This window comes from Gopherus evgoodei, chromosome 1 (genome assembly GCF_007399415.2).
Source record: "Gopherus evgoodei ecotype Sinaloan lineage chromosome 1, rGopEvg1_v1.p, whole genome shotgun sequence".
Taxonomy (NCBI): Eukaryota; Metazoa; Chordata; order Testudines; family Testudinidae; genus Gopherus; species Gopherus evgoodei.
Window position 1 is genome coordinate 336,582,554 of NC_044322.1, and position 13,012 is coordinate 336,595,565.

General features: G+C 42.2%; 1 protein-coding gene across 1 annotated transcript in view; it reads left to right on the top strand.

Moving 5' to 3' along the window:
* Nucleotides 1-13,012, top strand: part of CELSR1 (cadherin EGF LAG seven-pass G-type receptor 1) — a 300,277-nt gene that overhangs the window by 236,597 nt on the left and 50,668 nt on the right. Inside the window, 8 exon segments of the mRNA XM_030537007.1 lie at nt 425-591; nt 1,374-1,559; nt 1,925-2,038; nt 2,426-2,600; nt 3,151-3,292; nt 4,271-4,391; nt 11,778-11,961; nt 12,906-13,007. Of these exon segments, the coding sequence (XP_030392867.1) occupies nt 425-591; nt 1,374-1,559; nt 1,925-2,038; nt 2,426-2,600; nt 3,151-3,292; nt 4,271-4,391; nt 11,778-11,961; nt 12,906-13,007 (1,191 nt within the window).

A 13,012-nucleotide genomic window follows, 5' to 3' on the forward strand; every position in this document is an offset into this window, starting at 1 on the left:
ATTGTAGGCAAAATCCATTGGTCACCGTTATGAAGACTACAGTTACCAAATAATGTTTTCTGAGATACTACGTTCTCTTTTCTGGATTTAGAACAGGAAATAACTGTGATAGCAATGACATTGCTATGTGGTAACTGTTGGCAAATGATATAATTATTATCGGGACAACTGTAGTATCTGTGGTAATTGATCGGTTGCTCACTATATAGAATTATGGCCAAATTTAGCCCTGACATAAGCAGGAGCAACCCCTGTTGGTTTCAGTGTTCTATATCTCCTCCTTACAGAAGTAATGAATAAGGTCCATTTATAAAAACAAATTGCAGATGAAAAACCCATGGCAAATTGTATTGTTTTTCCTCTAAGTCCTTATGTTAAAAGATACAAAATGGTTTGTTTTTTTCTTTTGTCTCTTGATTTACAGTAATGCCTTCTCCCCAGCGTTTCAGTGGTGAGAGCATTATTGTCTGGAGTGACCTTGATATTACTATCTCTGTGCCGTGGTACATTGGACTTATGTTCAGGACCCGGAAAGTTAATGGCATGTTAATGCAAGCTAATGCAGGAACTTCATCCAAGATCAACATTCAGGTAAGTGTGTGGCATTCTTAATCTGGAACAGAATTCAGAAAATTTCCCCAAATATCAACTGACAGGGCTAAACTGAGTATGTATCTTCATGCATGTAGCTAAAAGCAACACATGTAACATCAAATACTGTAGATTTCATCACCTTGTTCTCCTTGGTCATTTTACAATTCAATAGCTTTGTATAACAAGATGTATTTCTATAAAATGCAAAAGCTTAGGAAGTATAAGTATACGTTGACATAAACTGAAAGAACTCTGTTCTACCTATCATGAAATACATGTAGTCAGAGCTAGTAGTCAACCAGTGATGTCTGCTGTGTTCACCTGCCCATTGTATTTACTCTTTCCCTGAATAAGGCAGAAACCGGAAGTATCTATTGAAATTGAATATAAACACTTTTAGTTCTAAGTTCATTTATTGAGAAAAGTGGCTTAGCCTCACTATTCTAGATGTGCTGAGTCCTCTCCTGACACAAAGATTTGACCTGTGTTTGTAACTCAGACTCCATATCATTTTTATTCTTCTTCTTCCTCATTTTTGTCTTTGTCATCTTCTTCTCCTTCTCCTTCTCCTTCTCGTTCTTTGTGGGTTAGAAGAAGGATTCCCTAAATTGTGTTGGAAGGGGTTGCAACCTTACCACTTATGAGTTTTTCCCAGGTTACAGCTCGTTACTCTAAGAAGCATTGTTTGCCTACACTCATACTGGGGGTCCATCATGAGCTTCATTTAAGAATAATTCAGTATTTCAGCAAGGAATAGAGATGATATTTGTTTCCTGCAGATCTTGAACAACTATGTGCAATTTGAAGTTTACAACGGCCTGAACCAGGTTGCTAGTTTGAAGATGACCCAGTCACGAGTCAGTGATGGTGAATGGCATCATTTGTTAATAGAATTAAAGAGTGCTAAAGATGGCAAAGACATCAAGTACCTGGCTGTTATGTCCTTGGACTATGGGATGTATCAGGTGAGATGCATCATAACTTGGCCTTTCTTTCATCATCACAGAAGGCCTTTAAAAAGAAAGGAAGGGGAAGGGATGGTAAACAAATACCATATACTGCTCCTTCTGCAAGCAGTATATGGTCCAGATTCTTCAGTGACTTACACTTAGTGTAAACCCATTGAAATCAGTGGAGTTTTATCTTTCGACCATGCTTGTAAAATCAAGGTCAGATAAATAGCTCTTCATTTCATTAGTAATTTTTTCTATTTTAGCCTACTGTCAATTGCTGTCAAATCAGTGCATCTGTAAGGAAAACAGTGCTCTCTGTTGGAAAGTATAATAGTGCGGTGACCCCCTTATCCACTGTCCTTTTCTTTCTTTAACAGAGCACTGTGCAGATTGGAAATCAACTTCCTGGACTAAAAATGAAAAGCATCATTGTGGGAGGTATCTCTGGAGATCAAGTCTCAGTGCAGCAGGGTTTTTATGGCTGTATGCAGGTAAGAATAAAATATGTAGTAGCTTGCATTTATGAGAAGATGCCTGAAAGAAATAATTTATTATCTTTTTCCTCCTGAGTTTTGTTTTCTGCATAACTTTTAAATCCTTATAACATATCCAAGCACCAAAATATTGAACATTGCCCTTTTCTTCATGTAGGAATCCAGTTTCTTTTGACCTCAATAAATTTCTTCTTTCCCTTCTTGGTTTAAATCAAAGTCCAACACTTAAAAAAAAAAAAAAGCTGGCACCTAACTAAGCAGATCACATGTATATAGAAAACTGAAAAATTAAAGAAGATAGTGAGATGCATTGTTCCGTGTATGTACTACTGTATCCTAAAGGAAGAATCTCTTTAGTTGAAGTTACTGTTTTTCTGTGCTCAGGGAGTAAGAATGGGGGAGACTTCTACAAATGTAGCTACGTTGAACATGAAACAGGCAACGAAGATCAATGTAAAGGAAGGCTGTGAAGTAGACAACCCTTGTGATTCCAGTCCATGTCCCCAACACAGCTACTGCATTGATGACTGGGACAGCTACTCCTGTGTGTGTGACCCAGGTAAAGGAGTTTGCATGAAAATTGGGCATAATAATTCGAGCATTGGAATTGTATCTGGTTTTAGTTATGTTGCAAAGAGCTTTGATATTCTTTGGGATTTTTTAAGTTAATTTTCTCAGTGTTCTCTATCTCACACACAATCTTTTCTAGTGTTAGATTTCTGTTTTACACCCCAATGCCCCTAAGGGACATCTTGAAACTTTTCTCTTGTCAATCTTCATTTTGAGGTGTGTGTCTGCATAAGTTCAGTCACCTCCTGAACTTGCAGAAAAAGAATATAGAGCTATTTGTAATGCATGGCCTGAGCAAACAATCAGAAGCTATTGATCCAAGGGCACCCAGGGTGTTTTTGCAAACTGTTGTAAAGTATAGCTTGTTAGCTTTTCACTGCCAGGGAAAAAAGGTATCTTTCTCGACAGTATCTCTGGGGAAATCTACTGATTATCCATGATATGTTATTAGTGTATAAGCTTAAAATAGATGGTCTTTCTAAGGCATGCAAATCGTAAATTACAGTGGATGCTGTAATCTTATAACCTTGTCTCCCCAGGGTACTTTGGGAAAGACTGTGTTGATGTGTGTAACCTGAACCCATGTGAGCATGTCTCCACCTGTGTCCATAAACCTAGCTCATCCCATGGGTACACCTGTGAATGTGGACAAAGCTACTATGGGCAATACTGTGAGAGCAAGTAAGAGAATTATTTTTACTGTTCAATGTCTTGATCTTTCCCAGTTCCCCTATTCCTTCCGTGAGTATAAGGCAATGTTTCAACAAAAATTCCCCTTGTCATTTGAGAGCAGATAACAATAAAGGTTGGCAGATCCCTTGTGCTGCAGAGCTCCTAAGCACAGCAAGAGTTCAGCTCTGTTCCTGTAGAATTTAAGAGTTCTACAAAACAGGGGCTCCTTGGTATCCTACCCGTTTCCCCTGGTAAGGAGCCAGCTGGCCATGGAGAGGCAAACAGCAACCTAGCACTTTCTCATCTATTGTCCCATTTGAGTGCAATATGTGTAATTCATAAGTCCGTGGAAAATGGAAAGTCTCATGTGATGTACTGTGTTTCTCCCCTTTTGTGTGTCACTTAGGAGTGTTTTCATCTGCTGCATCAGTCTTCTTGGAAACTGCAACCCGGACCCTTTCTGTTGTTGCATTGTACAGCTACACATATTGGTTGCAGTGTTTCCAAATCCATCCGCATTGTCTGGAGCAGAAAGGCAGATATTCCAATTGGCATCACTTACACAGACTCCTGTAATAATCCTTTAGCACTCATCATTTACATTTTACTCATAAAAATACATAAGAATACTAGCCCTGCAATTGCAGGGAATAACAGAATTCAACCTGCTCTCTGAAATGCACTGGAAGTAGCCTGTCTTGCAATAAATAAGCAGCAGGGAGAAGATTATTAGGATGCACAGAATCAGGAGTGTTATCTATCAGAGACTGAAAAGAGAGGAGCTGGAATCAACGCCAGTTTGAGAAATGATCCTGCAGAACAAAAACTTTTTCTGTTTTTTAATGTATGTGCTGAATTGTGTCAACGGCACTGGGGCAAATTATACTCTCAGTAATGTAACTGTGAGCAAATTTTGGCCCAATGCCTTTTTTCCCTCTCAGAAGTGAACTTAAAAGAGCCTCCTTTCTATTTTGTTTTATTCTGTAGAATTGACTTGCCTTGTCCCAGAGGCTGGTGGGGAAATCCCATTTGTGGTCCATGTAATTGTGAGATCAGTAAAGGATTTGATCCTGACTGCAATAAGACTAATGGAGAGTGTCACTGTAAGGTAAGCAAAAGAATTTCTCCTTAGTGGAAATATTCAAGTTAAAACATAATTAGTTGGATAACTGCAATGTAAAATATACATTCCTGTACAATTGTGCTTTGTATCATACAGAACGTAATTATTTTGCATAGGGAAACATATATTTTTCTGATATTAGTCCTTCATTTTAGCCATATAATGCATCTCTTCTTTCCTTATTTTCATTACTAACTATATTATTGCAAGCAAAGAAGAGAATAAGGAGCCAGATTCTGATCCTCTGTTTTGTATTGGTCTGGATAAGATCAGAATATGACCTCACTCTCAAAGAGACAGGTTGGGTGAGGTAATATATTTTATTGGACCAACTTCTTTGGTGAAAGAGACAAGCTTTCGAGCTTACACAGTGCTATTCTTTGGGTCTGGTCTAGTCTGGCCTAGACCTGAAGAAGAGCTCTGTGTAAACTTGAAAGCTTTTCTTTCTGTTTTTGGTTTTTCATCCAGTTATGCACCCTGTCATGGTATAATTCCCCACTCTGAACCTTAGCGTCCAAAAGATGGGGTACCAGCATGAATTCCTCTAAGCTTAATTACCAGCTTAGTACTTGCAGGGCTGCCACCAATCAGGAATTCAAGTGCCTGGTACACTCTGGTCCCCCGAAAACCTTGCCCGGGGACCCCCAAGACCCAGTCCCTCTGGATCTTAACACCAGGAAAGTAAACCCTTTCCCTCACCGTTGCCTCTCCCAGGCTTCCCCTCCCTTGGTTACCCTGGAAGATTACTGTGATTCAGACTCCTTGAATCTCAAAACAGAGAGGAAAATCCACCTTCCCCCCTCCTACTCTCTCCCCCTCCCAGACTGTCCCTGAGAGAGAAAGTAATTCTAACACAGAGAGAAAATTAACATTTATCTCCCCCTTCCCTCCTTTATCCCCACCAATTCCCTGATGAATCCAGACCCCGTCCCCTGGGATCTCACACCAGAATAAAAAAAAAACAATCAAGTTCTTAAACAAGAAAAGCTTTTAATTAAAGAAAGAAAAACAGTAAAAATTATCTTTGTAAATTTAAGATGGAATATGTTACAGGGTCTTTCAGCTATAGACACTGGGAATACCCTCCCAGTCTAAGTATACAAGTACAAATTAAAATCCTTTCAGCAAAATACAAATTTGAACTCCTTCCAGCCAAATACACATTTAAACTCCTTCCAGCCAAATACACATTTGCAAATAAAGAAAACAAACATAAGCCTAACTCGCCTTATCTACCTAGTACTCACTATTCTGGACATATAAGAGACTATATCAAAGAGATTGGAGAGAAACCTGGTTGCACGTCTGGTCACTCTCAGAACCCAGAGAGAACAACCACCAAATTTTAACAGCACACACAAAAACTTCCCTCCCTCAAGATTTGAAAGTATCCTGTCCCCTGATTGGTCCTCTGGTCAGGTGACAGCCAGGCTTACTGATCTTGTTAACCCTTTACAGGCAAAAGAGATATGAAGTACTTTGGTTCTATTAACTCTTACTTATCTGTTTATGACACACCCACTTTGTTGTAATTTCATCCAGGTCATATTTCCCAAGTTTGCTTGTGAGAATGTCACATTTGACTGCATCAAAAGCCTTACCGAAATCATGTATATGTAAGAGCAAAGTTTGACCTTGAGATCAGGAGACAGACACTCTATCCTTCACTCTACCCTTCTGTGCTAAACGTAAACTCAGCAGAGCTGGGAATCAGGCCCTACATGATTACGTGATAGAAAATTCAACATTAACAGTAATGATGTAAATTGGCCAGGCTTTGGGTCACCAGTATGTGAGTGTAAAAGTGAAGGAGTGTATTTGGGCCTGCTGGATATTCTGTGGATATGCGAATGAGAGTAACTTTCATACCATAAGGCAGAAGGAGGGTGGCAGAAGGAGGGTGGAGCTGAAGATAAAACTAACAGACTTACGTAAGATGAAGCAGGATCATCTTTTGGTATGCAAGTTACACTCATTTTTGCAAACCGTGGCCAGATGCTGCAAGTACTCTGTATGCAGACCTCCCATGGATTTCACTGGGAGCTCTCCCCATATAGAGCTTTCATGTTCAGGATCCTGTGGTGTTTTGCCATGCAGTGACCTACTATTTACACAGTTAGTTGTACCTTGTAAATTATTAGTATTCCTGCTTCTTTAAGAGGTTGATGGCCAATATAATTTTTTTCAATGTAGCAGCCGTGTTAGTGTGTATCTGTAAAAAGAACAGGAGTACTTGTGGCACCTTAGAGACTAACACATTTATTTGAGCATAAGCTTTCATGGGCTACAGCGCGCTTCATCGGATGCACAGAATGGAACATATAAGAAGAGTGTATATACATATACATATACATATATATATATATATACACACATACAGAGAAGATGTCATACCAGCTCTAAGAGGCTAAGTAATTAAGATGACCTGTTATCAACAGGAAAAAAACTTTTGTAGTGATAATCAAGATGGTCAGTTCCAGACAGTTGACGAGGTGTAAGGATAGTTATCATAAGGAAATATATTCAAGTAGTGTAATGACTCAGCCATTTCTAGGCTCTATTCAAGCCAGAGTTAATAGTATCTAATTTGAAAATCAATTCAAGCTCAGCAGTTTCTCATTGGAGTCTGTTTTTTAAATCTTTCTGTTGCAAAATTGCCACCTTCAGGTCTGTTATTGAGTTATTCAGGCCAGAGAGGCTGAAGTGTTCTCCTACTGGTTTTTGAGTGTTATGATTCCTGATGTCAGATTTGTGTTCATTTATTCTTTTGCTTAGAGACTGTCCGGTTTGGCCAATCTACATGGCAGAGAGGCATTGCTGGCACATATCACATTAGTAGATGTGCAGGGGAACAAGCCCCTGATGGCGTGGCTGATGTGATTAGCTCCAGTGATGGTGTCACTTGAATAGATATGTGGACAGAGTTGGCATCAGGCTTTGTTGCAAGGATAGGGTCCTGGGGTTAGTGTTTTTGTTTGTGGTGTGTGTTTGCTGGTGAGTATTTGCTTCAGGTTAGGGGGCTTTTGATTTAGTGCTTTGTCACATCAGGTTATGCTGAAGACCCTGAGATTTAAGCCCTGACAGAGCTACCGTAGGTGTTTTCCTTGTAGCAAAGGGCACTCCCAGAGACACCCACATCCCATCAAATTACAAGGTTTGCTCGGGGTTTGAAGGCAGGTCTAGAGAAGGCAGAGAGGCTACACGTTCTCTGTACATCAACCTCAGCATCTCAGGACACTTGACTGCTGGAACCTCAGCAGCAGTTCCAGAGACTAAGACTTCTGAGAAAAAGAAGCCTCTTCCCCTTGCCAGGGAGATAAAGAGAGGTAGGTCACCCATAAATCTCACTTCTCGGAGACCATGCATCCCTTAAGGGATACCACCGAGGCTCCAACTGAAATTGGTATAGAGGCATCAGTAGCACATAAGAAGTCACGTGGAGAAGTTTTCCACGTACAGAGGGCTCCTCCCTCACTACCATCTGACACCTTTTGGCACATGATATACACAGGAGTTTCTCCCCACGCTCTGGTACCATCATCTTGCTACAGCTCCAAGGTCAGAGAAGCTTCTCTGTTGTTCTTTCCAGTACCACATGCACCAACTCCTCCTTGGCACCGACCCAGGTTTCTGGCTCCAGCATGGAACTCAGACTCTGACTATAAGCTATCACAGCCCTTCACCACCTTCCAGATTCTTTTCCCTGGACAACTTTCTGGTTTCAGACAAACCAGAGTCTTCCCTATTAAGGATCTCTACTATAGCCCCCTCCCCAGTACCGCTCCATCAGCTGTAATATGTATCTTGGTCAGACTTCCAACCATGGCTACTGGCACTATTGCCTGAGCCCCACGCCTTAGCCCAGGGTCGGAGACTTCAGTCTCTGAGATCTTGGTAAAGGCCCTATCTCAGTACTGTACTATCACATTCCTCTGAGTTCCTTTGCTGAAAAAGACCTTCTGGAACATGGCAGGTGCCCTGGACCTTGGGGATATGAATACCCTTGGGGGCATTTCCTCTATCACCCTTCTCCTCAGTCATTTTACTGGACCCCCTGGAGACACTCGGGTGAATAGTTTTACAGGATACCAATTAGAAAGAAACCCCAAAATCTACCAGAACTGCATCACTCATAGGCACCATATGCCCCTTAGGTACTGGGAAAGGCACAAGAGGAGCAAAAACTGCATATTGAGAGAAGTTCATCTTCATCAGCCAAGTCCTCCTCCTCCTCCTGGGATGAGGTTATAGTGCCGCCACTACCCTTGTATGCTAATGACTTTACGGCTTTCCAAGGTCTAGTGAAATGTGTGGTGTAATCCCTTCAGATCCCACTAGAAGAGGCCGGTTCATTCTTTATGGCAAACACCTGCCACTATTCCTCTCATCTGTAGGTAGGCAGATAATAAATATATTCCAGTCCATAGAGAATACTTCTCCCATCCTGACCCTAATTCTCTGGTGGTAAACGCGTTTCCTACATTTCATAATAGGCTCAGATAATTGCCAATGCTGAGTTCTCCCCTTCAGGTTCTCCACAGCCCCAAGGTTCTTTACCAAGATCCTTTCAGCAGTAGCGGACTCTCATGTCCGTGGGCATTGCAGTATTTCCATATGTGGACGATTGGCTCCTCAAGGGTCAGTCAGCTCTAGAGGTTCAGCCAGCAACCCTCAAGGCACTAGCCCTATACCAGTTCCTAGGTTTCTATATCAATTGGAAGAGGTCTACACTGACTCCAGTCCAGAGGAAAGATTTCACTGAAGCTTCTCTGGGTTCCCTAAGTGTCAGAGCCTACCTGCCCAAGGAGAGGCTGGACTATGTCCAATCTGATCGCAGCAATACAATATAGCCCACAAACAACTGCAAGGACCTGCTTAAAACTCTTGGGCCACATGACTTCTCGGTTGTCACACCTCAGGTGCTTTCAGGCACAGTATCTCCAAACACCTAATAGCACCTCTGAAAGTTCTGGACTCTTTCCCGTGGCAGAAGGACCCACTGAAAGTCTGCAGGGCAATCCTGTTCTCACACCCTCCATCCTCAAAAACCCTCACAATGGACACCTGGAGCGCCCACCTCCAGGGGGCCGCAGCTCAGGGCAAGTGGTCCACACAAGAGATAACACTTTATATCAACTTTCTAGAACTGAGAGCAGTCCACTGGGTGTATCAGCCCTTCCTTCACAACGTACAGGGCCACTCCATCAGGATAATGCTGGATAATAGGGCAGCAATGTATTATAAGCCAACAAGGTGGAGCACGATCCCAGTCCTTATGCATAGAATTGCTAAAACTGAGGAACTGGTACATTTCACATCAGATAGAAATCTTGGAAGTTTATCTACCAGGTCTCCAGAATACAACTTCAGAATCCATAAGCAAGAACTTCCATCAGGACCATGAATGGGAGCTCAATGGTTCTGTCTTCCACAGCATCTGCCAAACCAGTAGGAATTGGTGCCCTTTCTGCACCAAGGAAGGATGTGACCACAAATCATTGGGAGATGGTCTAATAACACTGTGGCCCTGCACCCTGCGATACGCTTTCCCACCTCTACTTCTAATTCTCAAGACCTTGCTCAAACTGAGACAGGAAAAAAGCCAACATTACCCTCATAGCACTGTCATGGCTGAGACAAGCACAGTTCTCGAATCTCCATCACCTCACAATGGCAATGCCTCTCCGCCTTCCTCTCCAGGAGGATCTCTTGTCACAGAAGTTGGGCACCTTGAACCATCCTAACCTCTCATTTTTGGATCTGAAGGCATTGCTCCTAGATTGTTCTCTAGCATCGAGCTTACCTGTTCAGATCATGTCCAGTCAGTACACCTGTCTAGCAGGAAACCTACTATTCACAAAACTTACCTCCAGAAGTGGAAATGTTTCTATTCTAGGTGTTCTCTTCACTCATCTCAAGCATCAGAAATTCTATTCTGCGAGATTCTAGACTGCCTATTGGACTTAAAGACTCAGAGTCTGTCAGTGAGCTCAGTCAGAATACACCTGGCAGCTGTCCCAACCTTCCAGTCACCCATTGGGGGCTTCTCAGTTTTTTCCCATTCTATTAAAACCAGATTTCTTAACGGCTGACACACAACTTGTTTCCCTCTGTACGAAACCCTGCTCCTCTATGGGACCTTAATTTTGTTCTCTGTACCTTAAGGAATGCTGCCCCCCCTTTGAACCAATGGCTACCTGTTCTCTCCTCCACCTCTCCCTCAAGCCCTCATTCCTTATAGCCATTGGTTCAGCTAGATGAATGAGAGAACTTAGTGTGCCCATGGCAGACCCACCATTCACTACCTCCGACAGAACCATGGTCACACTAATTCCTCAGCCTTGCTTCCTCCCTATGGTCTCTTTGGAATATCTTGTTAATCAGGAAGTCCATCTACCAGTGTTCTATCCAAAGCCTCCTGCTTCAAGAGAGGAATCTAGCCTACACACGCTAGCTATCAGAAGGGCTCTTGCCTTCTACTTAGACCAGGACGAAGACCTTTAGGATCTCTCCCAGACTCTTTGTATCCTTTGCTGAAAAAGTAATGGGACAGGCATTTACCCACAGACTGTCGAAGTGGCTCTCGATTGCATCTTAACGTGCTAGGAGACTGCTGGAATACAATCTCCCCCAGAGTGACAGCACATTCCACTAGGGCTCAGTCCTTACCTATAGCCCTCCTGAAAGATGTTGCATAGCAGAAATCAGCAGATCTGCTCTCATGTTCGCAAAGCAGTATGCCATTTTATCTCCTCCCAGGGCTAATGCTACCTTTGGTGATGCGGTGTTTCAAACTGTCTTGGATTTGCCACATCAGCATCCACCTGTATGTTGATTTACTGGTTGGGAGCCTCCCATGCTGGGGCACTCACAAGGCCATATACTTGAAGAAGAAGGAGCGGATACTTGTACAGTAACTTGAGTTTTTTGAGATGTTTTGTCCCTTTTAGGTGTTCCACCTCCCGCCCTCCTTCCCCTCTGCTGCAGAGTATCAGTTGAGAAGGAACTGAGTGATGGCAGGTCTGCGCCTCCATCCTATGCCCTCCTGTGGGAGCATGAGGAACTGCTCTGTATAGCCCACAGACGCTGCTTTACAGTCTCTGGCTAAGGGTGCACAGATACATGAACATCCTATAGTGGAGCACTCATAGGGGAAAAAACATCTCAAAGAACTCAAGTTACTGTGTAAATAAGTAACCTCTTCATCTGTGCACTTTTAAAGCCCTCAATATCATAGTGTCTGGGCACTCATTAATTCTTCTTTTCAGACTCACAAGCCATCCAGGAAGATTTTAAAAATATAATTAATAAAGGGTTATAAGAAATATGGCAGAATTAAAATACTGTGTGTCTATCTCTTTATTTTTCCAGACAAACTACTACAGGCCACAAACCAGTGACACCTGTTATCCATGTGACTGCTTCCCTTCTGGTTCTCATACTCGCTCCTGTGACGTGGAGACAGGGCAGTGTCCTTGTAAACCTGGGGTGATTGGGCGACAGTGTAACCGTTGCGACAACCCTTTTGCTGAGGTTACCATTCAGGGCTGTGAAGGTACCATATATTTCAGCCATCAACTGCTTATAACATTTTGAAAATGTTATTACTTTAAATGTTATTAAGTGTTATTACTTAAAGAAATAGAAGAGAATTAATTGAGACTAATATTTTATCTAATTTATTCCAAATGAGGAAAGTGCTAGTTAAGAAAAAAGCAAAACCTTCTTGTCCTGTTATTTCTGAGACATAGATACATGAATCAGTCTGACAGCATCGTAATAACCTCAAATTGTGATGCTGTGCAAGAAGTCCCTAACACCTCCTGCTTCCTATGCCTGTTAAAATCAGTTACATGAAGTAGTCTGTGTAGGAGATGATTACCCCACCTTTAGGGTGCCCTCTGCTGGCCTACTCATGAAGCCATATTGACAATGGTTTCAAATATATATTTTACCTTCCCACTCAGGCGGTTGGTTCTTGGTCTCACAACTGTGTCAGGGTAAAGTGAAGAGGAAATTCATGCCCAAAAAAGTGGCTAAAGATAGAGTGTGTATGGTGTGACATCCAGAGTCCCAAATTAATAATGACCTTTCCTTGGTATATATGTCTTTGGTTGCACAATTGAATAGCACTCAGGTTAAAGGTTGGAGAACACTGGTTTTGAAAAGAGAACAAATATACACCTCTACCCCGATATAACAGCACCCGATAAAACATGAATTCGGATATAACGCGGTAAAGCAGCGCTCCGGGGGGGGAAGAGCTGCACGCTCTGGCGAATCAAAGCAAGTTCGATATAACGTGGTTTCACCTATAACGCGGTAAGATTTTTTGGCTCCCGAGGACAGTGTTATATCGGGGTAGAGATGTAAATGGTTCCCTATGGAAGCTGTTGGAGATTCCAGTAAGGTTCTAAGTGCAGGGAAAGCCTTTCTTACTATTAGTTCTCTAACTTTACATTGCTAGAAAAATTGCATTATTTCTTTTTCTTGTCACAGTGATTTACAATGGGTGTCCCAAAGCATTTGAAGCTGGCATTTGGTGGCCACAGACCAAGTTTGGACAGCCAGCTGCTGTGCCATGTCCCAAGGGATCAGTGGGTAAG